The 27,198-nt window shown below is 32.4% G+C and overlaps 1 protein-coding gene across 3 annotated transcripts in view; it reads right to left on the bottom strand.

Moving 5' to 3' along the window:
- LOC118196119 (uncharacterized) overlaps positions 1–27,198 on the bottom strand; it is a 326,905-nt gene that overhangs the window by 110,671 nt on the left and 189,036 nt on the right. For all 3 annotated transcript variants that reach the window (XM_085808355.1, XM_085808356.1, XM_085808357.1), the window contains 2 exons: positions 15,926–16,019; positions 4,600–4,730 (listed from right to left, as the gene is read on the bottom strand). In XM_085808355.1, coding sequence (XP_085664481.1) covers positions 4,600–4,681 — 82 coding nt within the window. In that variant the 5' untranslated portion in view covers positions 4,682–4,730; positions 15,926–16,019. The remainder of the gene's footprint in view (positions 1–4,599; positions 4,731–15,925; positions 16,020–27,198) is intronic.

The following is a 27,198-nucleotide window of genomic DNA, read 5'->3' as shown; positions in this document are numbered from 1 at the left end:
CCCAAATTTTGCAATAAAGTTTGGGAGGGGGGGTCCAAATTTTGCAGTAATTTCAGTGTTTAGAATCAATTTTTTCTTAGAAACTTTATATTACGCTCATACATATATACCTCAGTAATTGTTTATTAATGTTCCGCTTATGCAGTGTTTGTGGTTAAAAATTACGACCTTAAAAATTTAATACAAATTATTCCGGATTTTCAAACAATGGAAAGAAATTTCAAACAATGAACAGTCAAGTAAAATACACCAAATGAACAGATAAGTCCAGCAAAATATCAGAGCAGTAAAATGGCCGCAAAAATATAATAATAGTTAAAGAAAACACAACAGGAAACGAAACAAGTAAAGTACAAAATTAATTTATCATATTTCAACTGTAGCAGTAAACTGTCTAGTATGCTACTTAAAAAACCTTGTCTCGATCTTATTATTATCTATCTCGATTTGACCTTGTCTCGAAGTGATTATTTTCAGATACATGCAAGACATTTGATATAAATTAAAATTCAAAGAATGCTGAGCACAAACTGCAAGTTCAGCAGGAGGGGGGAGCTTAAAAATTCACCTTAAGTAGACAAAAGCAGGAAATAATAAACACAGGGAAATAAGGTCATAAAAATCGGTTGTAAAGTTGTAACAAATGTCATGAATAAATTTATAAAAGGACGGTAAACATAACAAAACAAAAAACAAAAAATATGGAAGTAGAAATGCGCAGTGTAATACTCGTATAACCTGCATGATAGGAAGAAATGCAAAAGTTGAATTAACTTGCCCGAATAATTTACTTTCGTTTATATCCCTTACGCTCTGGATTTTAATTTGGATCGAATGTTTTAGATATTTAAAAGCATAATAACTTTGGATTAAAGCTGGCCTTTCTCTACGATTCCGCTCTCCATCCTGATAACAGATGCAAAATTAATGAATTTTTACATGTTTGAATATTTATTTCTTTAGATGTGTATTCAATGGCTTACAATTAGAGCATGAATTTTATCGCGGGAGAAAAAACGAACAAAATTCGGGGTCGACGACTAATATACGTTCCCCCCTAAAAATCTGTCAGTTATGAATTAAAAATAAAATAATCCGCATCTAAAAATCTTAAGTATGTGCATTTAATGGATCTGCGGAATGGACATTGTTATAAGATCTTCAAGGTCAAGATCGATTGATCAAGGTTTTCATGGAATGATCGGGATTTTTAAGTTTTCTTTATATGTTACAACGTAAGACCCCGGAATTTCTTCTTTAGCCCAGTGTCGGTAACCTGCAACACCTTTTGAAATTTAGAAAAGAACTGTTTAATAAAGGCATCGTTTGTGGGTACTGACAAATAACGGACAGCAATTTATTTAACAGTAAAAAGACTTAATTCTCTATTCCAGAAGTCAACAAAATTTTCGCAGATTGGAAGTTTTATTCTGGACTTTGCAACATATTTTACCAATGTATGTATATTACAAAGTAAAAGAAAAGCAATATTAAAGGTGCATACGAAAAATAAATATATGAGAAATACTCAAAATAATGGGGAAATGTTTGAAATCTTCAAATTCATTTGATAAGCCGGGGGGGGGATCTGATATTCGAAAAGAAATCTACAAAAGAATCACATAAAATTCACAGAAATTAGCGTCGGGATAAAATTATCTTAGAGAGGTAATATATCGTAAATTACTCTTGAAGTCCTTTAAGTAATTATTAGTTTACAATTTATACTTTAAGAAACATATTACCACCCATCTATTTCCTTTTCTTTTCCCCCCTGCTTAATTGTTCGTAGCATATAGGAAAGCTTTCTTTAGAAAATATACATTTCATAACTAGATATACATATTATATAATGAGAAATAGTCTGCTTTAAGTCGTGATATATGTTTAATAATAAGGCCAAATCTTTTTGGACGTACTGTGAAAACTCCTCTTTTAAATTTTTTTGTTAAGATTCGAAGAAAATTTTTATAATTTTTATGCATAAAAAATCTATCCAAAATTTACGTAGACATAAGACATTTTCTTTATGCCCAGAATCTACACTTAATTTAGTTAATTTTAAGATAGCTTCTTTATGCCAGAAAACTACACTGAATTTATTTTAACCGTCACAGAACACCTTAAAGTAGAATAAAACAAAAGACAGAAAGGGGGAACTTGAATGGAAAAAGTGTTGGCCAGCTTTCAGTTAAAAAGGGAAACTAGCTAGTGTCAGTTTAGGACACACATTATCATGCGAAGGCAAGTAAGTACAAATTCATTGAAGCACAGCCCTGAAGCCATGGCGAAAAAGATTGCACCAAAGAAACATTTTTCAGCAATTATTATTTAATAATGGAACGTAATACATATATTACACATACATCCGAAAGTCATTTTAGTGTCACTAGTTAAGTCAAAAATTCTTCCTCTTCCCCAAGACTCCACTATCATAATAATACCTAAATTAGCTGTGACAGCAGGAACATAAGCCAGTCAGTGCTTCCATCCGGAGAGTAGTTGCGTGCGTGGAAGCATGGACAGCCTTAATCTTGAGGAAGGTTATTATTTGCGCTATTCATGACTGAACATTGAACAATCCTTGCATCAAGTTCATCATATTTTCCGCACGCCACGTAATATTCAAGCTACGCTCGAAGCACTCTTTTCTTTCTTCTACAAATAACCAGTCAATGTATTCGCTAACAGATCCACTAAAGCATGAAAAATTAGGAATTCGATCATAAATTTTATATCAGATTTCAAGTTTCGATTGTATGAAAAATATTTTGCCTGCTATAATTATAATCAGCTTTCCTAAAATAATTTTTGAAGGAAGGATTAATGACAGTTACATTTCATTTTAATTAGAAAAACTACTGTTTCTAAAATAGTTGTCTTAAAATTGCTTTTGGCGAGCCTCACTGATAACTTAAATTTAACAACATTTGTGAAGGCTGAGAAAATTCTGTCATCTATTCTGTCATTCTATACGGTTTAGAAAATTCTGTCATCTGTTATTTGGTAGAGTATGATCCAATACTAACAATTAACAAAGTTCATATATTTTGGCATCTAACTGAACGAAAAATAATGAACTGCTAACAAACGGCATCTGCCAAAATATATATATGTAGAAACACATCTCTGCTTTTTAAGAATCCACGAAAAAATGCAATATGTCAGAGATGTATCCTTAGGCTATTTCACACAAATGATTCGCAAAATCTGGATTAATACCCAGTTGTACTCGAAGATTACAGTTTTGGAGTTCCTATACGCTTCAGAAGGCAGGTTTTTACTGTTACAGAGAAAAATTACCATCTCTTATTACGCTTCACCTTTCCCTCCAAGCCAAATTTCAAACTCTACGATCACACACTAGTGATTCAAAGAATTTCATATTACAGTCAGATGTACTTCCGAATATAGCGTTCTTTGTAAGAAAATAGTCTTTTTTTTTTTATTTACGTTATGAGGTTAAAGTGTTTTAGCTGATTACAAAAGAGCGTTCTAAATTAATTTTACATAATAATGTATATAAACTTTAGATATATAAATAAATTCTTTTCGAAAAGTATTAGAAAGCATTGCTCCTTTGTTACTAGAATGTCAAATGACAATCGCTCGCAGCACCAGATGGATTTAATGTGATGACAGTTTAGAGGAACATTATCAAAGAGTGCAATTCACCTTCATAAATAATCTTATTTGATTCATGCATCTGATCTAATCTGCACAGTTTAAGGTTAAAAAAATGATGAGTTTAGGATTAATATTTCAAGCTCATTTACACCAACGCTTCCCCATTCCAATAAAACTTTTCATAAATTTGCAAATGATAACCAAAAAGCAGTGCTCAGCACGGTCTTAACATTGTTTTTGTACACACAGAACATGTGCTACCTGCAATACGTTCGAAAAGTATAGGAAATAAAGAGAGCGGAATGTTTTTGTGCTAGAACCTGTCGTGCTTGAGACGAATTTGCTTCACTAGCAGCTTTCATTTTATCATCATCGATGATAGATAGCAATCTCACACATAGTACACCTTTAACGACTTGTCATTAAAAAGTAAACTTGTCAAGCCAATGAAAACCAGAACTTTCTCCGAAAGCTTCAAGAAAACATTTCCTCCCCTCCCACAGAAACATGTTCGGCAATATCTTTTTCATGCATTCAAGATCATAATTGCTGATTATCATCACACAAATTATAAAAAGTTTGAAACACAAGACGAAATGTCACAGATTTATTATTGACTTAATTAAGATATACAATGTTCTAAAGAAAGAAAAAAATTAAATTTCATATATATTTGTTTAACAAATATTCACTTATTTATTTATAATAAATACAAACAAATATGTATGTGTTTATAAACAATATAAAAAAGACTTTGAATGCTGAGAACACGTAATGTGTTAACATTATCCTTTTAAAACAAAAGAAATTATTCATCTATTTGAATATTTACCTCTTATAACGTTATAGCAGATTTGCATGGCTTTGAAATGATAAACAATTTAACTAATATAAAATCTAAGAAACTTATATAAATTTGTTTGACTAGGTAGAGAATTTAGATTTATGGAGATATATAAAAATACTACCGACCTCCTCTTGATGTTGGCTCTTCATCCAAGCCTTCACCACTTGAGGTTTCTGGGGTAATGGAGGGTTGTTTAGAGACTGCCATGAAAATAGCCTGTAGAATAAGAGATTCTGTCTCTTTTTTTACTATCTTCCTGAAATTAGAGAACATATGTTTAATATTAAGTTTCCATAAATATAATGTTTGCAAATAAAGTTCTTAACAATGACCGACAACATAAAGAACACAAACTTTATTTATCTAATGCATACATATCTATAATATCATTCAAGGTTTTTAGCTATTACCATTGCAACCGATCAAGCTGAATTTATTTTAACAAAACCTCCCGGTTCTTCAGACCAACCTCTTCTCTTATTTGGGTATCATTTTTGACCGTAAACTGACATGAAAGGAGCACGTTACAAATATATTGGAAAGAGCTGAGAGACTTACTTTACTGAAAAGAATTGCTGGCTCTAAGTGGGGATGCTGCAGAACAACCCTTGACCTGACCTATAATTCCTATATTTTGCCACTTATTACATACTGTTCCGAACCTTTGGCGGCGGCAAGTGAGCAAGTTACTGATACTTTGGAAAAAATCGATTCCCAAGCCCTTCGTCTTATCACGGGAGGATTGAACTGGGAGATGGAACATCTCATTAAGTCACAATGTCCAGCTGAAGGAAGGAGGTACATGGTTAGGATAGACCTGTCAAATGAGGTTTTTAAGAAAGAAACAAATGACTTAATTCTAAATGCTGCAGCCTTGGAGACTACCCATGAATTGTACCCAGATAATGAGTGGCTGCATGTGTTTACAGACGGCTCCATGTTGAATTAAACGCATCAATGCTGGCGTCTTCTGTAGGCTCTTCTCATTTTACACTTCTGTCGGAAGGTTTAAAACAGCCTTTAACGTGGTGATCTCTGCGATTCAAATCGCTTTGCCACATTCCCAATGCCAATCAGAAAGTCTTTCAAGGGCTATTATGCTATCAAATTCTAGGGCTGCCCTTCTGACCATTACTTCATCTGAAGCTCCTCTTTCAGCTGATATTTTGAATATTCATCTGATCCCTAACGATTTGATCGAAAACCAGATTAATAGGTACCAGCAAACTGAGGACTCCAGTCTAATGAAATAGCTGACTCTCTGCCAAAGAAGGTAACCAAAATTGCTCAAATAACAGATAAACCAATTTCTTTTTACACCGCCAAACGGTTATTTAAAAAATCTTTTAGACAGGACTATTGAAAAACATCAAAGAGTCAAACAAAGCAGGAAATGGATTGAGGAAATCACAAATATTCCATTATGGCCAAGGGACAGATCTGTTGCCACTTTTCGTCTCGCTACTAGCCATGATTGCCTTTCTAAGCATCTACATTGCATAAAAATACTGCCAAGTCCTCTCTGCCAATTGTGCAACATTCGTAAGGAAATGGACGCGAACCAATTGAGTCACTGCCCTGCACTGGGCTCGGGACACTAGTAAGAGAAATACTGGAGAGCTCGGCACAAGATGAACGATTTATAGACTTACTGTAGTTTTAATTTCATTACCTGTTTCTTCTGTTTGTATTCCTGATTACAGTTGTCTTCCAATCTGCCATTGGAAACAATAATAATAATTTTAAAAAATTATCACCAGCAAAGAGTGTGATAAAGATGGCTTTGCAATCAAATCTGCGTTATGAATTTAATACTCAATCATAAAATCTCGTTTTTCTGAAAACTAAATCAACGGTTTTTAACGCTAACAGCATAAACTGCAAATAAAATTTCAAGTGATATATCACCTGTATATTATAAATTGAAACATGTTGCCATTTATATCCTTTTTGGAATTCAAACAATTTTGAAAGTTTGATGTGCGCAATTTTGGATCACCCTGCAGAACACATCTAAAGAAATAAGATAACTCAAACTGACTTTAAGAATTATCTTCTGTAGTACTTACTGCGCAGATTAATTTTTTATTGGCAGCTTTCATTTCTTCAGTTCAACGGATTTTATCTGGCTCGCCATTTTTAGCCTTTCGGCAGACTTATTTATCTTCTTCGGTTTCCTGTGTACTTTTGACGAGAACAATTTTATACTTCTTTTTCTATTTTTTACCTAAATCTTTTTCATATTTTCAAATTTTATGCTTCATGAACTTGCTGGAAATTAATAAGCACATGGGGTATTGCTAATAATTTACATAGTTAAGAAGAAATGACACTAGTTAAGATTTTTGAGAATAATGTGGTTTGGCTAATCACAAATACTAAGCTAAATGATAAAAAAAAACTTAATGCTAAACCTCGAAAAGAAGGTATGTTTTATATGTATAATGTGGTTTGGCTAATCACAAATACTAAGCTAAATGATAAAAAAAACTTAATGCTAAACCTCGGAAAGAAGGTATGTTTTATAAGTTTTCTAAGGAAATTAGAAATGGAGAAAAATTTTGGAGGACAAAATTAAATAAATATTAATTAATCGTATCAGAAATATTTAATTTTAGAAGTAAACAATTTGCGGCAGAAACAACCTTCATATGATAAACAATGGCATAAAAATTTTTGCAGTTAAATTTCTTGGCCCTTTTAAGCTTTCAGAAACATGTTTTTGTATTTCTTTCATACTGGGACCGTGGTAATTGTTTAGTTCTGTAAATCCTGTTGAAAAATGTACAGAATTAATACACAATCATACTCTGTTCCAAGTTTTTAGCAGTTTATTTCTATTTGATTCAGTTTTCAAATTTCAGTTTCTCCCTTTAGTTTTAAAAAAAAAAAAAAAACTTATACATTTTTATATTGCATTTTTACCATTTCCAACATCACTTATTATTGCTTATTCGTTTTTATGGAAAGTTAAAATAAAATACGATTTTAAAATCATTACCCTTTTAATTATCTTTGCATTTGCAAAAAACAATATTATTTTTACGCAGAATGGCAAAATAGTTCCTTTTTTAAAAAAAAGATTAGCTGTTAAAATATAATCCTACTGAAAATATAGAAAAGTATACAGAGACAAAGGAATTCCCGATTATTATAAAATTATTAATCCTATCTCGCTGCTTATAACAGCAGAATCAAAATGACAGCAAATTGCTGGATAGGTGATACATTAAGATACAAATACACACGCGAGTCACGCAACTTCTGTTTCACATACATAGACGCATGCAAAAACCCAATAATAGATATCTTTAGAAGTTACACTGCCATTTACTTTTCCAGCCTTAAAAATGGTTTCGGTAGAAGATCTGCGTAAAGAAATTAATGTGCCATCGCTTCTCTTTTAGAAGAATATTATTAATTAGTAATGGCTCTAGATAGTAATAAGAGACATTGGAAACTGAATTCGGAAATCATTGCCTATCAGCTAGGTACCGGAAACGATTATCTCTTATTTCCCGTTTGAAATTCGTAGACCCTAGCTGTTTTGAAATTCATAGATCTAGCTGTCGTTATGGCGAACAGTCCTATTATTTAAATATCACAATCCAGATTAAATGATCCCTGAATTAAATAATTTTGTGAAAAAGATATTTTAAAAGAACGTTTTTATAAGGTGGCGTGTTTAGAAAAGAGCGAAATCTGAAAAGCACAGATTTGGCCATTGAGTTTATTGTTGCAGCAGAGAGAAGATATTCGTAATAGGCAACTGCATGTTTGTAAGGGAGGTCACATTAAGGTCAGCCAAGACACAATTTTAAATTTACAGTGCGTTACATTTGCTACTATCTTGTAGTTTTATTAAACTTTTTAACTATTAACCAATGAAATAATTCCTAAGTTCTCTATTTTTATTTTTAATGTTTACGAAGTAAATTTTGTAATATTTCCCTTCCTTTTACCTTAAAAGCACGGTTTTCGAAAATTAATTACAACGAACTGAGTCGAAAAATGTACAGTAATGAAATGATTTATTACAAAAACGACTTAAATTTTTATACAGGGGGAGAAGGCCCATCAGATTCACATAAAAATGTGCTGCACTTGCATGATTGAATTATAAAATAAAATTTATAGCCTTGGGTGAGCGGTAAACAGCTAAATATTAGGAAGGAATCAGAAGTTGTTCGACGTTTAATCCTACAAAAGAATTCCGCCAGCTTCATTCAATGTCATCATTTGTAAACATAACCAGTTTTGTTATCAAACACAGTCGCGAAACTGATGGTAACAGAGGTTGCACAACATTGCATAATTTTTTTTTTAATGCTTCGATAGCTGCAGGTGAATTAGCATTAAATAAATCTGCCTTGACCTAATTTTATTATCTTCATCGAAGGGATCCGAGAAAATATGCTCGCAAGCATTTGTTCTTAAAGGAGAAACTGTCAAAAGTTTGAGCGAATAAAGTGCTTTACGTTTTATTATTCCACAGTACACCTTTTTGAAGCTTTATCGAACTAGACTAAGCAAGTCGGGTAAGAAAGTAAATAAACGTAAAAGTGAATATTTATAGTTGTTTTTTCTTTCATCTAAATTTTTTTAATTAATACATAATTTCATAAACGAAAATATATATAGTTTTCTATCAGCCGTAAACAAAAATTTATATTAATGCTTTTTACATTATAGCTAAATGTCCTATCTTTCCGTCAACTTCAATGCAACCGATTGGCGGTATTCATGTTTTATACATTAGCGTCCAGTAGCATATGGCATGGTATTGTTACTTTTCTTGATCGTTAGTTAACTACTTTTATTACATTGCGCTATTAAAAAACATTCTTTGTCTCAGATCTAATGTATAAAAATAACATTCATTACTATTTGTGTAGCAGATAAAAATAATTTGTCATATACGTTTATGACATGTAAAGGGAAAGTAAAAAATTTAGTTTAAGATTAAATTATACAGAATGCTCAAAAAGGCTAGTTCCACACTTTATTCCCTTTATTTCTGATCCTCAGATATATACTATTAATTAAAAAGTTACGAGGGTTACGAAAGTATAAAACACAGCTTTTTCTCTCTTTTTTTTTAAATGAACCTCGAGGAGCAAAACTGAAAATTAGTAAACTCTTCATTATTTTTTAGCAAATTAAGCACAAAATGTTCCATACATTTACAGGCAAAATTTGCGGAAGTACATTACAAAGAAATTCTGACAAAATTTCAAAGATATTTAGGAGAAAATGATATTTTTGATTCCAAAATAGCAAAATGCAGTTGATTTAGGCTTGGAATGCTGGTAGGATGAGTGGAACGCAAGGGCGGTTTATGTAGCTAATATAATGATGTCTGCATATCATTATAAGACGAAACAATGGGTGTTACGCCTTGCCAAATGGCACTATTTCAGCTAATTAGCAATTTATTCTTACTTTTTCTTAGAGTATGAAGAGAAATGCCCAGAAAAATTCCTAAAACTATTTTTCGCGTGACTGCGTGAGAAATTCCTAAAACTATTTTTGCCACAATGCATTTAGTTATAATATTGCAAATTTCGTAGCATACGAAATAGTACTTTTTTATGTACTCATATAAGCGGATGATACTTTACACTTAAGCAAGCGCTATGACATAGTTAATGGCTTCTGATTTAGCCAACTGAAACACCTCTAACTTGAATTTAAATGTCGGCTAAATTTCTCGTAAGTTTTAATGTAAGGGAGATTAGATCACAAAACTTTATAATAAAAGTAACTTTTTATTAAATGTTAAACTAAATATTTATGGGCATGTGCAACTAAGAGGTATTTTCTGATAAAACAGTCCCAATAAAACAACAGACTACGACCACATATCTCGGACTGAAATAACAATGCTAATGATATTTCTGCATATATTTCACCCTGGAAAAATATTCAAGAATGGTTTATGTGCCTTTCACAACCTTGAACTCACTCGAATTACTTTCAAACTCAGCGAGCACAGGTAATTAATTATAGGCGACTTGAAAGCACTTGCAAGGCTTGATAGTTGGAGGGATAACTCATGAGCAACATAAACGTTAAACTCGATGTTCTACAGCTGCCGCAAGAGGCTCCTTTCGAATATGCTATTCATTTTCTCCTTAACTTTTGGAGAGATGGAATTTGATTTATTAGATTACGGCAAAGCATAGTAGGAATATCTTTTTTACAGAGAGGGACTTCTTCGTGACGGAGTTTCAAAGAGAAACTTACCCGCTTTCACATTATACACAAGACAAAAAATTACGGAAACGTCCAAATAGCGAACCCGTTTGCCGGGATTCGAACCAGGTCGCATTATTAATGTTCAGTGGTCTTTTCCGTTGCAGCCGCTGATGAACCTCCGAGGGTAAGTAGGAATTATTCGTATTTTTTTTTTAATGGAACAAAGCGAAAAGTGTTGCACCATAAAAATTCCATTCATTTCTTTTTTCGGTTTACAGTGCTTTCAGTAAAAATTTATTGATGATTAGTAGAACGGTGTAGTTATTTATACTGTTTTCTTTTTACGCTTCAGAAATTTATCATCTTAAGAGGACAAAGAGAGAAAGTTGAGATACAGAATTTCAAGAAGAGCAAAATTTATTTACTTTTTCTGAGTTAGTGGGTTTTATGCGAAAACTTATATAATCATTGAAAGAACATTTATTATGAAAACACTCAAAACAAAATATTTTGGCCTAACAAATTATGGTGAAATTATTGAAGCGCGTTGAAAAGTTTTTTTTTCCCTGTTTCAAAGTGCAAAGAACACTGCGTTGATGTTTTAAGCATTTTTTCATAACTTAGTAATCTGAATGAGCTAAGCATGCATCTTTCAATCTTTTCTCCAAAAAGAGAAATATTCAATTATATACCAAAGAATAAACCTCGTCTATTACTGGTAAGACCGTTTTCTATTGGCTCGTATTTATAGGTAAACTATATAAAAAACTTCTTTACGTTACCAGCCCATTCAATGCAACACAAACTGAAATCGAAATGAATTACATCTTAAGTCTCCTGGTTAGTTCAGAACGAACGATTTTAAACTGATAATTCCTATACTAAAACAAGGATATAAAATAACCACAGTTTAAAATTTTTACACAAATGCAGAAAATCCAGTTTTCGTTGAGAGATACGTCAACAGAGTTATGATAATGTACGCGATTTTTTTTTATTTTATCTTGGATAACATGACACCCAGATAATTGAAGGAAAACTAGTTTACATTTAGATACACACCCAAGAAAACTGCCAAATTTTTGTGCAGCGAACCTTTGCTTGTGGGAATACGTCCTGCATGAAAGTAACATGTTTAGTGATTTCACCCGTTTTGTAGACAACTGTGGGATTCCGATTTTTGTTGTAAATAACACAAGATTGCTGATGAAGTACATAAAAGTATTTCCTACTGATTCTGAATATGCGGTAAGAATCAGATGAAAACATCCGACTTCCTGTTGGTTTATGATTTTTCTAAAGAAATTTATTTTAGGTGGGTCATTAGACGGTAGACGACAGCTTAAGTTCAAAAAAATAAAATTATGGATACTCCTTTAATGCCCTTTGAAGTTCCTTTGACGTCTTGTCAGGGGATAAAAAAGAAAAGAAAAAGAGTCATCTCCACACATTAAGAAGTAAAAACTCGCCGAAATTATTAAAAAATCACCATTCGGCACAGTTTGTACCAAATATCTGCAAATTCAGTATTATTGCTTTTCGTTGGGAAATATTCCGCTTCCTTTAAAAATTTTTGAGCAACAAAAACTACAATTTAGCAATTTAATAATGACAGCGAAAAAAGAAAAAGCACTCAAAGTGTGTCAAGCGTAAAAATATCATATGGAAAAAGTTATCTATCCAACTTCCTCAGCAGAACAATTTTGTTCTTACCAAAACATAACCGGGTTAGATAACAGCAGTTACAATAAGCATTGAAGCATAAAGGTAACTCCTTATATGGTAACAAAAAGTGAATATCCATTGCCTGATGATATAAACTTAAGTAACAGAAAGCAGGAATAATAGCTCAGATTCTGATCGCAACAATCACCCGAGAACACACAGCTAGAAGATACCAATTTTGTTTCTGGGTACTGCAAGAGAATGTGATCGTATTCATTATAATACTTAGCGTAACATTAAAGAGCGTGATCTTGCTGGGAAGTTTACAATGAGAATAAATAAATCACATATTTTATTCCAAATTAGGATGGAAAGAGTGAAAAATGATTTTAAAATAAGCAGGAGAGAGAAACTCTGAATACTTTTAAATTGAATAAAGCAATGTACGATTTTATATCAATTCCACTTAAATTAAGTACCCTTTTACTACTATCAAGATTCAATTCCAGCTTAATCACTTTACTTTCATCTATAAACAAATTTCATCATAATTTTTCAAAACGAACTCGGGAGGGGGGTGAAGTGAAATAATTTATTCATTTATAAAAATTACTTATTACATAAAATTTAGTTAAGTCTTACGGCTATGCCATTCCTTGTTAATGCCAATGGAAAAACCGAAAAGAATCCGATCTCACTGCACAAGAATATACAAATTATTGCAGCTATACTCTTTGATGTTTTAGATGGGAAAACCAACCGTTGCTTAAATTCCAATTGAAAGGATTTTGATAGTAATAGGGAAATCCATACGTGGACAGTGAAAAATGCTTTGTTAAAGCATTTGACTGATTGTGAAAACGGTGTGCGATCGGTAAGTTATAGGCTGGACAGAAGCAGGCGCAGTGAAGAAAAGACCTAAAAGTACTCATAAATGCCCTTTCCAGAACCGAAATTGATTCAACGATAATAAAAATCTATTTTGATGGCCAGGCTAAAGGCAGGAAAATGTCATAACAGCTTCTTAGAACCGTTTACTGACTAATGTCGCCTAAAGATACAGGTGAACCATTGTTACGAAAATTGTAGGTGAATTTGCTACAGAAATAGGATCCTGGATATCTCGAAACACTATGGAAGGAAAGGCTTGATAAAAAAATATCTCTATACATCTTTCATCACAGTTTCCCAAAACAATCGACATCTTCGTCTCCGTATCTTTCAGGAATTACAAATCCACCAGGAATCACAAATCGCAGCCTGAACAGCGCTTGGTTAAAATGCTGCAGACATCATTGTAATTGGGAGCATCGTTGGTTGTACCGATTACTTTAGATTTTCTTTAGAAAACGATTTTAGACGTGTTTTAATCTGAGGACACGTAATAATTCTGGCGTCACCACCGCAAGAAGTAGGTACGAAAGCTAGCAGAAGCTTGGCCTGGACAGTCATCATTCTGAATGGCCGTAGTTGACCTAGCCATCTTCACTGGCGCATTTGTGATTCCTAAATGATACAGAGATGAAAATCTCGATTCTTGTGTGAGACTTTTCAGAGTTTTTGCTCTAATAAGCGATAATACTTGTCAGTATCAAAATACTCTGAAAACGAAAGAATCAACTGCACGGTATGGCCTGGCATGTACACCAGATTGAAATCCGAATGAAAATGTTTGATACGCAGTAGAAACCAACTTGCATCACTGTAGCCCCTATCTAATAAGCTTCAGAATGTGACACAGCATGAAACCGTGAATATTGTTACCGCGAATATTCTTGGACCAACTAATCAAAAACATAAAAAATCAAGGTGAAGCTTTCAATTCAGTCTGAAAACCCATATATATTATTAAAACAGTCAAAAATCTGGGCCTAAAAATATCAAAATGTTTTTTCCCCTTAGATGACGTCAAAAATCAAGTCATTATATCTAAAAAAAAATTATTCAAAAATGAACAATTATACTTTGAAGGTATGTTGTACATGTCAAGGCAAAAGTCTTGTGATTTTTTTTTTTTTTTTTTTTTTTTTTTTTTTTTTTTTTTTTTTAGTCCTTAAAATAAAGCGAGTCTCAGTGGCGAATATGGAAGTTAAAGCATGAAAAATGGGCCACCTAACGCAATGCTGAATCATGACTCGAAAACATTGTCTCTGGCAGTTTCTGTAGATTAAAATTTGGAAATCAAATGATGGAATATCGGAAAGAACAAAAAGAATTTTATAACTGATTGTCCTATAATCTTGAACGAGACGCAGCAAGAAACCACTGAATTTTTTTAACGGATCTTCGTTTTTATATTCTTATTGGGGGTTACTAACCCCCAAACCATTGATGAAGAAATGAAAATTAGAACAATTGTTTGCTTATAAGAGTTTCTGTTTTGAAATTTTAACTATTTCCGAGAAATGCAAAAAATTCAGTAAGAGGTTTTTCACTCGCATTTGTAATTTAGCGGAAAGGATGCATCCTTTCCACTAAACTTTATATCAAGCAAAACTCCCAAGTATTTGATTACTTTCTCTTCTTAAAAAGAATTTGTATCTCCCATACACTCAATTTAATCTCTCAAGTTTGACATTAACTGTGAATATTTTGATTTTTATAAGATTAAATTTTAATTTATAAATTGTAGCTCATCTAAGAACAATTACAAGCACATTTTGAGCAGTAGAACTGCTATAATAAATTTCTCACATTGAAAAATTAACAAAAAGTTATCAGCAAAAGTTTTTAGATAGATAGTAATGAATTTTACATGACAAGAAATTTTCATTCATAATTATATTTGACAGCTAATGCTTAGAAACAGAATCCTGTGGACACCTTATTTTAAATCGATAAACTTTGAGAATTTCCTCAGTTTAAGTTTTGCTTTGTACGAAGTAAAAAAAAGATAATACGAAAACTATTTTCTGAGATATGGGATATTTTAAGCAATTAAAAGATTCATGGTTACTATACATTAGCAATCCTGTTTGAATTTGGGGAAGAATCTATTCGAGGAGATAATCAATAACGAATTTTCGAAACTGCGTTATTTTTCCTTGCCAATTTTGAATTCAATTAAAGGAATTTCATAAAAAGAAGCAACCAAGCCCAAACTACCTATTTTGATGATTAATGGTTTCATGCTGATTAAAACAGCATTCTTAATTACATTTGTAGCTAGTCCCTTAAAAATATTTTTAAGCATTTTTCTGCAAACCTTACATGCAAATGTACGAAAAATTTTGCTTTTAATTCATTAAAGCATAAAAGGTATTTTACAGAGTAATAGTTTTGAATGTTATATAAAATGTTCGATATTACTTTTACATAATCTTCCGACACATAACACTGAAACTATTATAACAAAATTCTCTCCTTTGTTTCTGGAAAATTTTTAAATTAGAAGTACATGTCTGCGATCGATATTTAAAGCATGTATTTTCGAATACCTTACACATTATCGACACACTGAATTTAACCTTCATAGTTTAATTCAAGGATGATTTCTTTTCAAATGTTTCATTAACTTGATTACAAGAATAAAGTAAAGTGAAAATACGCTATGTTAAGCAAAACAAATCTTTGAACAAACATAATTACTTGCTTTTCAGAAAATGCAGCTGGAAGAAGTCAATGGTGAAAAAAACAAATCATCTTCGAACAGGCAGGGACTTCAAAGACATTTCAGAAGTATCTGAAAAGGGGGGAAAAAGACATTTTTTAAGTACAGCACAATAATGGAATCTCTTTTGAAATTATACATTTTAATAACCGTTTTTTGAATATAGACCAAAAACAATAAATTTGAGAGTCAAAATTATAAGAAATTTCTTCAGCAATTTTCCAAGATATTTTAAAAAGTAATGAATTTTAAACCACTAATCAGTTTGCTTTCAATTCTTGAGCTCGATATGCTATAGAACCAAAATTTAATAATCATTTAGGGCAAGACTCCTTCCTTGTAAAGACACAATCAAGAAAATAAGTAAATAGATTTGATTTAGTCAAGCAAATTTAGAGGATAATTAGTTCAAAAGTGAGATTCAAATTATATTTTAAATAAAAATAAATGGCGATTCCTTTTTGCGGCGATTCTTTGCTAATATCTCTCAGCAAGAATAGATTTGATTTCAGCGCTAATCTACAGTAGTAGTTATAGAGTAATATTTTAATAATCCCACTTTTATTTTTTTGGCTTTACTATAATTTCAACTTTTGTCAACTGCCATCAGAATGCAACTTAATTAAAGTTTGTTAAGTTGTTCAGAATTGATAAGCTTTCGAGAAGGCACTTAAAGAGTTAAGCTTCGAGCTCGCTCCTAAGGTTTTCAGATGGAGCTTGGCAGCGAAGGCTGGCAGTGAAATTAATTTTTCTACTGCTGCAATTTTGCTTGCCGGTATAAGATTCTGCAAGTGGCGATTTCTTCACAGTCAGTCATAAATGAACTAAGGTTTAGACTGGATTTGTTCATTTTGTACTCTACATTTGATTTAATTTGAACGTGAGTGTCGTTTACCCGCAAGCTAGCGGAGTCTATTTCTGTCAACTTTTCAGTTTGTTTAACCATAAGGTCCAAGTGTCAATAAATAGTTTTATTTTAAAATTTAATTTTGACACTTTCTTTTAGCAGTGAGACAGGACGAAAAATCGATTGGCAGTCTATTACGATTACCTTGAATGATTTAACGGCTCAAAATTAAGCAGCAGGAAAACTATATAATATAGTGTATGTACATACTACTTATAGTAATAGCAGTGTATGTACATATAATAGCAGTGTAGTGTGTACAGTGGAGAGAAAACAGCTCCATTCGAAGTTTTAGCTTAGCGTCTGAACCAACAGAAGTAACATATTTGTCAAAACCAATCCACTTATACGGAAGGTAGATCAGACCAATTATCCAACATACGATAGTATACTAATAAGGATATCTGATTATATTTGAAGACGCACAGATATTAGTTAATGATAGCTGAATTATCCTTTGAGGAGGATACAGAATTGCAGTTAAATATAATCCGCAGATAAATGACACGAGAAGTACAATATAACAGTATTACAGAATATTATAGAACAGTGAAGAATACTACAGAATACTAGAGTTGAATACTGATACTACATAAAACTAGTAATACAGAATACTACAGAAGACAGAACCAGAGATATTACAGACTACTAGAGAGAATACAAGAATAAATAACAAAACTTAAAACAATAATTTCATTGTACATAATAAATGCGAAATGAAGACACGCGTTTAGATTACATTATGCATATGCGCAAAATTTAGCTGGATAGTGAACTTGTAATCTACTGTTATTATACAACAGCACTAATCTATAGTTTTTACAGATTAGCAGTACTGTGCAACGGTAGCGGATCAAAATACAAGTACCAATTAATTCTCAAGACACCACGAAAGCAGCATTTATATCTATAGGGCTTATACTTAAGGCATCAATTAAAGATAACCTGAGCAAACCTGCTGTGCATATCAGTTTTCTTAAATGACGTAAAAAAACTAAGTTATATGAGATATTATTAAACTAATTAAAAAATTAGATGAGCTATAACTACACTAGCTAGCTTTTCAGCACTTTTGTTTCTGTTGTTGCAAATGCAAGGCACTTAGCACTTAAGTCATTAGACTACTAACTTCTTAATATTTTTAATACAATAACGAAAATCATTAAGTGGAATGCTCTCCATTCAAAGAACATCCAGAGTTACTCAAAGTACCGATAGGAGAGTGCTTAAGACTCGTTTTATGTAAACAGACACTGGAACAATAGTATCCAGTTAACAGGCAAAGTAGAGAATAGCTGAATAATGAAGAAAACCTGGAATAAAGAAGACTCAAGGCCTTATTAAAATCTTAGCTTCATACAAAACGTAAGAATGACAATTTTTTCTGAACTCCTATAATAAGAGTTTTACAGAAAGAAATGTTATTAATTTGTTCGGCATTTGAAAGATAAAGGTACCTTTCTTTGCTAAGAAGTTGGCAGTTGGCTCTTTCATTACCTTCAGTGCCACTGTAAGCGGGATACTATTGCAGAGTGAGAGAGTTAGCCAAAATGTTTATGAACTGCCTACAATCATAAATTCGTTTTGAAATGTAAGATTTATTATTAGGGATAATTTGCAAGACGGCTTTACAATCAGATAGAATGACAGCCTCGAGAAAACTATTATTACGTGTGATTAATTGTTTTAGGGCTACAAATATAGCCTCTAGTCCACCAACGAAACAAGTCATGTCCCTTTTGACGCCTTATAAATGAAAAATGTTCAGTTTAGATTCCTGTTCTAGCACTAGTGGTTTTTTTAAACATGAAATCGCCTGTAAAAACATGAATTCAAAGATCTGTAAAGATATCTTTCTTAACTGTTTCATACGGCATCGCATAAATGCGTGATCTAAACATTTTCCCTTTATCTCTTTTTATTTTTCCAGATTAAGATAAGCATGGGCCTTACAGAAACCAAGAAAGTCAACTTGTAGATCAGCATCAAGAACGATAGCTAGGTCTTCAGCTATCTAGCAAAATGATTTTGTTAAACCCAACTTATACCTTCAAGACTCTCCAGTCTCTAAATTTGCAGCTTTGAATCTTCAGTAATCATTATCTGAAAGTTCGGAAAGCTTTTCAAACAAGATTTTAGTATTTTCATAAACAGCATATATTGCGAGGAATAAGCACATCAAAAACTACACATCTGTAATGAGGGTGTACTTAATTGCTCTAGTTGAAATTTGTTGAATTACAATAATTATAATGAGTTTTAATCCTATATTGAAAGTTGTGCATAAATTTACTGTTCATTACAATTTTCAAAGTTACTCTTAGATGACAATAACACTTTTCCAAACCACGATATTTTTTAGGATATGCGATATCAGGAACTAATAAAAAGAGAAAGGAAAGGAAAGATGGGTGAGGGGAAGCATGAAGAAGACAAGAAGTGACAGGAAGAGGTAAATGAAACAGAAATATTGAATGAGTGGATGTCGGGTAACCTCTGCTGTCCCTTTCTTTGAAAAGGTACAGTTAGATTCTTGTTCTTTTCTGTAAAGCATATTATTTCTTTTTCGGTTCTTAGGCACTGCATATAATAAAAAATTCGATAAGATTCTAAAAAACGACATATTTGAAGGAGAGGAAAATTGATTTGGTAGTATTTAAATTTCGATAGCCAGTTTATTATAAGTGAAACAATATAAACAATATTATGAATCTTAAATCTTTTTTATGCGTGAATTTTTCTGATGTATTTCTTTATGTACGAAATTTTTTTATGTAATTTTAAATGTACAAATGAATTTTATGAATTTTACATCAATATATTACAGTGTAAGTCTAATATCAATACCTGTACAGTGTTTCAAAGAAATCACGCACCATGAAAATGCTCTATAATTAATTGGAAATACTGCATCTCTATCGGAAAACAAATTATTTTTATACATATGAATTAATTACTTAAGCTAAATTGAAATATTTAAAATATTTCATGGTAGAAAGTTATTCAACATTTTCGTATTACCAGAAGCATAATGGTTACAAGTCTTGCCGGGAATATTCTACGGCCCTATCAGCGATGATTCGATATAATACAGTTTCTTTTTCGAACCTTAACTTAAATTAATAACGATTCGTAATAACGCAACCTTTTTTCAAAAATTCAAACACACAGCTTCATCGTGGGATTGAGGAGGATTTTGTTATTGAAACTATTATACGAGTAATTCATATTTAACAATATTTTTAAAAGTATAATATCAGAAATTTCTAATATAACATCAGAAGTCAAAATTAAACACAAATCGATTTTCAATTAAATCAATAACATTTGCTTTGCATATCTGTGATCCTAAAGTTTTCCCATTTGAACTAACTCTTGAGCAGAAGGTAAAATTAAATGAAAAACTCCATTTCCTATTTATTACATATGCTTCAGAAACATAACTGATAGCCCAAAGAGATTCTTCCTAGTGTTTTTTGAATTCGCCATTCATCCGTAATAAGCTGTAGACGAAAGATAGAAGGTAACGCTCATCTGAATCTAACAGAAAGAAGAGCCCGTTTTCGAGTCATTTCTTCATCCAAATCAGTTCAGTGGATTAATTTATTCAATTCTGGGGGAATACACATGTGTTATCTACTCGGGTTGCATCTCAGTTTTGTTCGAGTACATCCCAAGGAATAGAATTCAAAAACACTATATCTTCTTCCTCTACTACCACTCACTTAAGAGACCTATCGGATCGACGAATTATAAATGCTTCCATGTAGTAAAGACAATAGAGTCCTGAGCATCTATGCCACAACCTAATATTTGAACCAGACACAATAAGCATAGCAGTCCCTAGCTAATTACTATACTTCCCAGGAAAGTCCCAGCGAGTTAAATGAAAGAGTTATTAATAACCCTCAGAAACAGCAATGAAAACCTTATATAAGTCTCTTGAACAAAAATTCTTTTGTCCAATAATTGACTTTTTTAAAATCTTTTCCCGCCTTCCTGAAACTTCAAATGAAAACATTAAGTAGCTCTGAAATTTTCTTTTGCGTAAGAGTACTGATAATTGTTAAAAGGTTATTTTAATATGACAAAGCACAGGACGGCTATCTGTCTAGGGAAAGAGATGCCTTCGTGGAGGGCTTTCTAAGCGAAACTGGATTGTATTCACACTACACATTGGGAAAAACACGAAAATCAATCAATCAGCCAGCTCATTCGGCAGGGATCGAGCCTGGGTAGAACTCCGAGCATTCAGCAGTCTTGACTTCTCTTCTGTGGGCGAGGTCTATTGTTAAACGTTGAAGATAGTCTTTCAGAAGGAAATATTTCCTAATATACTGGTAAAATTGTCTTTGAAAATATGATACTAGAAAACTATCTATTTAACGAAACATCAAGTAATACACAAAAATATGGAAAATAGTTTACATATTTTTATAGATATGAAAGGTTAATAGGAAACGTAAATATACAGCAAAAAAAAAAAAAAAAAAAAAAACATACGATATAAGCAAATATATAAAATATTTCCAGTGTAATCAGCATGGCTCACTAGAGATTCAGGGGTTGTCTCTGATCGGGCTGACTGCTCAGGTTTCTCGTAGTATCTTCACAAGCAATGCACCTCCGGTCAGTTTCGCTTCGAAATTTCTTCGGAGACATCCCTCCTTTTGTAGAAGGCTTGAATATTGTGCCGAAATTAATTAATTATATTTGTATGTGAAGAAATGTTGGAAACCAAAGAAAAGATTACACTTTTAAAAATATTGCAATCGGGCCGAATACAGTAGAAAATAAATATTACTGAACACATTTCATACAAAAAATTTAAACTCGCACTCCAAGCACATGCTCGCCTTTCAGAGAACATTCAAGAAAAATACTTGCACACCAGTGCAATAGACTGGTAATTTGACTAGGGTTCGAATCTCAAACAATGGGCTACCTGTATGGGTGCTTTCGTAGTTTTTTGCACGTATAACGTAAATACGAGCGAGCCGCCTGTTTCTTTGTATAGACATAAGGTTATTTTGGAAGCAGAAGACATGAAAACTGAGAAATGCTCTCGTCGAGACTCGAACCTCTCGAATACGCGCCGAGTGTGGTGACCATTACACCACGAAGGCATGCTAAGAAGGCGGGAGAAATACCTTATATACCCCCTTTTAAAAGGCGACTGGGATTAGGCAACTCAATCGCCAAATCCTGATGGCGGAAAATTATCATCCACGATTAGTTCGGGGGCCACTGTAGAAACTTTAGGATTTTTAGAGCCATTAGGCATGAAAAATGAGCAATGCCCTCTCAGGACCCGAACCACGGACCTCTCGAATGCGCGCGCCGAGTGTGCTGACCTCTACACCCCGAAGGCATGCTAAGAAGGCGGGAGAAATACCTTATATCGTTTAAAAAGTCTTTCCTGAAGGCACCCCTTCTCTGAGTCAGATAGTCTTTGTGAGCCTTACCGTATTTAATTAAAGAAACAAGAAATGTACTTTAATTTAGAATTAATTAATAAGAGAAGTTATTGACTACCTTATAATTACATAAGCTTGTTCCAAAAAAGTTGCAATGTGGCTGTTGAATATGCCATTTAATTTTTATATAGAAAATTAAACAATATCGTTTCCAATTTTGTTATCTGTAACTATTTTTATCAGCGCGTAAGGGATAAATATTATAAAGCAGTTAAATTTTCCAAAGCATTTAGTTGTGAATATATATATATATATAAAAAGAAATTTTTAGTGATGCCTACCTAATTAATATTCAGATTACCCTGAAAGAACGCTATTCAATAACTCACGAAATTCTTTAGCTTATTAATATTATAATGCATACAATAGCAACGAACTAAAAAAAATTAACATTCCGTAAAAAGACAAAAGGAGGAGAACCAGATTTTTAAACGGTCAATAAAGTTCTCTGTGTTAAAATTAATATACAGCTCCAAGTGCACAACAGTGACTGAAAAAATATGCTGCCATAAGTTCAGCATACAAGAAGTACGCGCAACGTATCTTTTACGCTTCAGAACAAATAAACAACGGTTAAAAGCTGGCGCGTGAAGAAACATTTGTAAAAAGAACTAAAAGGAAGTAATTATAAGAGATAAATTGCTTTGCTTTCTTGTATGCTCTACTAGTATGTATAAATACTCTATCTCAGTAATTGCAAAGTTTGAAAACTTTTTCCTTTCTTCGGATAAAAAGCCATTTTCATTTACGTTTGTTAATTAGGGTCAGTTTTAAGAGCTGGCCTTAGAGAAGCTGGCGATAATAGTAATAAAAAAAGACCATTTTCCCTCCTCATACCTCAAAAAAGGACCCATTTCAATTACTTTCTTCAGGCAAAATGTTGGTCATATTGGCTTGTAGGTTATTGAACTTGTATCGCAGTGCTATTCAAATTGTAGTTTAGCTTTCGTTTCTATTTATGTTTTATGTTCCATTTTTATTTCCTTTATTACAATGAGTAGCAAATTTTTACTTTTTTTAATCACACAAATCTCACAAATCTTTGTATATTTAACAGTATTTCTGTTGATGAATTTAAATATATCATCGGAATTTCCCTATCACGCAAAGGTATTTTGAGATTCATAGTTAAAGTTTACATCAGCGTCCAAAAATTCGTAAGAGCTGGAATGAAGGAAATCATTTAAAATATGGAAATATAAAATTTTTTCTGGTGTATTTGTCTTCAGAACTGAGTAGATGTCAGCAGCCACACTAAGATTTCAGTTGCAGTTACTTCCTTTCTAATTACTCGCAAAGCAAAAAAGTGCTTACCATGCTCAACGCTTATACTTCAACATCGACAGGTAAGAAATCTGGCTGGCAATGCAAAGGGTCATGTTTTAAAGACATTAAGAAGCTGTTTTTCATATCCCTTTAGAATGACTTACAAAGATCATACACTGTTGCTCTTCATACGTATTTCCCTAGGGAAATTTTCACATTCTTGGTTGGATGTAATGCAAATTTTCATCTGAATACAATCGTTCACCGATTCTGATGAGGAAACATAATTTTCTAATTTATGGTCCTAGAAAAATATCATCTTCAATTTTACCGTCATTTATATTAGGAAATGCTCTTATCATGTATTATGAATACAAACAACATACTTGCATCCATTGCCTTGATAAACTTCTTCATAAATACCACTTAAAGACAGGATATACATTACACTTCCTAAGTTTAGTAGAAAGTTTAGTAGACAGTTTTGGAAAATGTTTCTTTGTGTAATGATTTTTCTCGTTTCTACTGTTCCATTATTTTTTCAATCCCCCATTATCTCGTGAGGAACAGAAATTATTTTTAAATTACCCTAAATACTCCGGGTATGCCTTTCTTATGGGATCTTTCGTAGGATATTTTTAATATAGTGACAGTCTCACCCCCAAATAAAACGTGTAATAACGACATTAATCAGTATTAGAGGCTTGGTTTGTGGCTGCAGGTAACTAAAGTGTGAAAGCTGAATAGCAGAGTTCGGAAAGTTACCTGAAATCATCAAACACGAACCTACAGCATACAAATATTTCATATATTGTAGCAAAAATATCGTTTAGTAGTGTGTTTTGATTGAACTTGAGCATCTCCTTATATAAAACAAGCACTAGTGTTCACATTACCCAAAATGTGTTTTTTCAATTAATAATTAGACTGCATTAAATACACCTTGATCAAAAAGCCCTTCAAACAAAAAAAAAAAAAAAAAAAAAAAAAAAGTTCGGAGGAGGGGGACAAAAACGAAAGGATTTACTAGAGTTTTCTTCTTTAAAGAACTTCTTAATTCATCACTGTTTTTCGACAAAACATTACAAATATCCTCAGAAAACTGTTTTTTCTTCTCCCAGGTTCAAGAATAGAAAAATTTTCTACTACGTAAAAAGTGTGTATATATATGTAAATCTCTCGTGCAGCGTTTCAGGAAAGCTAATGTTATTTTTGTCATGCACCAACAGATGATCGACGACAATTTCGACACTACGAAAGGAATTTTTAATGTCATTAACTACACACACACACACACGAAAAAAAAAAAAAAAAAAAAAAAAAAAAAGAAAACACTTTTGTATTGTAAGAACAGTAAAATAGTTGTGCAAAACCATAGAATCAGTTATCGCGAACACACACGATACAGATAGTTTATGAATTTCGTAATTAATTCTGAATTTGACATTCTTGCGTTTTGTTCTCGAATCTTATTTCCATAATCAATTTTTTATGTTATGCTTATTTATTTGTTTTATTTTTCACCATTGTTCTCAGAATTTTTTTATTCTTTACATTTATGCACTAAATTTTACGTATGATTGAGAATTTGTTTAGTTAAAGCAATGTATTACATTTCAAAACATAAATGTAATAGCATTAGAGATATTTTGTTTATGCAAGATTTAGTTGGTAAAAATATTCGTATGACACTTGCGTGCAAACAGAATTAGACTATGCAATAAAGATAAAGAAGGCAGGAACTAGTCTTAATAAATCAGGGTATAAAAAAACCCTTTTACAGGCTGGTGCCGACCAGCGACTGAGCAGTAAAGTCGCCGAATACTGGTAATTCGGTCCAGGGTTCGAATCCCAGCGAACGGGCTGGCTGCATGGGCGTTTTCGTGATTTCCCCATGTGTAATGTCCATACGAGTCAGTTTCCCTTGGAGAACCCTCCACGAAGGCATCCCTCCCTTTAGGTAGATAACCGTCGAGTGCTTTGCCCTAATTAAATATAGTATACTTTTTATAGGCTGAGAGGTTTAGACTTTATTCCCTATTCAGACAGTTTTTTCTATATCTAAAAGCACCATTTTGCTAATATACAAAAAAATCAAAAGTCAAGAAAGTTTATGATAGCATTATTTCCTTTATCTTGATTATAAAAGTTAATTAATATAAAATTCCTTTCATTATTTAAATTTGTGTTTCGTCAAAATAATTTTTATCTTCTCCTGAAGGTCTCAAAAATAATACAGTTTACGGTATATTCATTCCTCTGAACTAGACAGGATATTTATAACATTTTTATGGATTTGCTTTGATTAGATATTTAGCACCTCTCATTAAATGAAAGAGTTCCCTCTGTGCCATCGAAGCCCTTGATAGCCCTTGATAGCCTTGATCGAAGCCTATACCAGGTGAACAAAGCTGGTTACATGGCTGTTTTTCATGGGTTTACTCATGTGAAATTTGAATACGAGCCAGTTTTCCTTAGAAAATCTTTCACAAAAATATCACTCGCTCTAGACAGCCTTCATATTCTTTGTGGCATTCAAATAAGTTAAGCTCTCATTAAGATAACATACGAGAAATAAAGAGATTAGTTCATTTAATTTATAAGAATATATAAACACACTGCATATTGTTTATAAACTTAAACATGTAAACGAAAAATGATTAAGAGGTTCCCGGAAGAGGGCTGACACTAACAAAAAAGTTTGGAACCCTGGGTTTACAGTAAGCATCCGAGTACCAATAGTACGCTGAGGAAAATGCATTAATAATGATTCGTGCAGAAATAGCTGTAAGTAACACGTTACGTTAAAATAGGCCGAGGGAAAAATTACGAATATATCTGGAGTTAGTTTTGAAATTTTCCCAGCAATCAAATAAACAGGATATTTTTATTTCTATTACAGCGGGACGATTTATAACAAAAATGGAATGCAACGCGTTTTATTACGAAGTATTTAGAGAAGAATCCAGGTATTTTATTACACTCGATGTAACTTTGTTTATTGCTTTACCGAAAAACCATGCACTTGTCACTTGCCAATAAAAAGTTAAACTGACGCCGATGGGTTCCGTTTTTTAATACACTCTATACAGCTCATTAAGTAAATAATGTAATCACTATGAGAAATATACTGCAAATAAGGTGAACATGATTGGGCAAGGCGTTCATAATAGTGTTTTAGTAAACATTTATTTTAATTGTTAATCAGCATAGAGGTACACAATTTGTGTCCTATTCCTTAAACACTGTTTAGGACATGAGTGGGGGAAAAAAGGTTATATTGTTAAAATTTTTAGAATTTATATTTTTAATTCTGATAAGACTAAGTAACTGAACCATGTTCAAGTAACTGACCATGGCGATATACCATTTCTTTATATACCAGGATTTACAGAAGAAAGCATACAATGTTACGCACTTTATTCAGATTTTGAAAACTTAAACGTGTATGATTCTAGAATGCCATATATGTATTTTAACTTAATGGAACTGAACACGAAAAGTGGATAGGTATTTTCCATTTCAATTATTCTTCATACGCAACATTATGTTACTTGTAAGCAAAACTATTTTTATTCGCACTTTCTAAATATCCATTACA

This window comes from Stegodyphus dumicola, chromosome X1 (assembly GCF_044657685.1).
Source record: "Stegodyphus dumicola isolate Sdum_Otavi_A_Nest chromosome X1, ASM4465768v1".
In the NCBI taxonomy this organism is placed as follows: domain Eukaryota; kingdom Metazoa; phylum Arthropoda; class Arachnida; order Araneae; family Eresidae; genus Stegodyphus; species Stegodyphus dumicola.
This window is presented reverse-complemented; position numbering and strand designations above follow the sequence as displayed.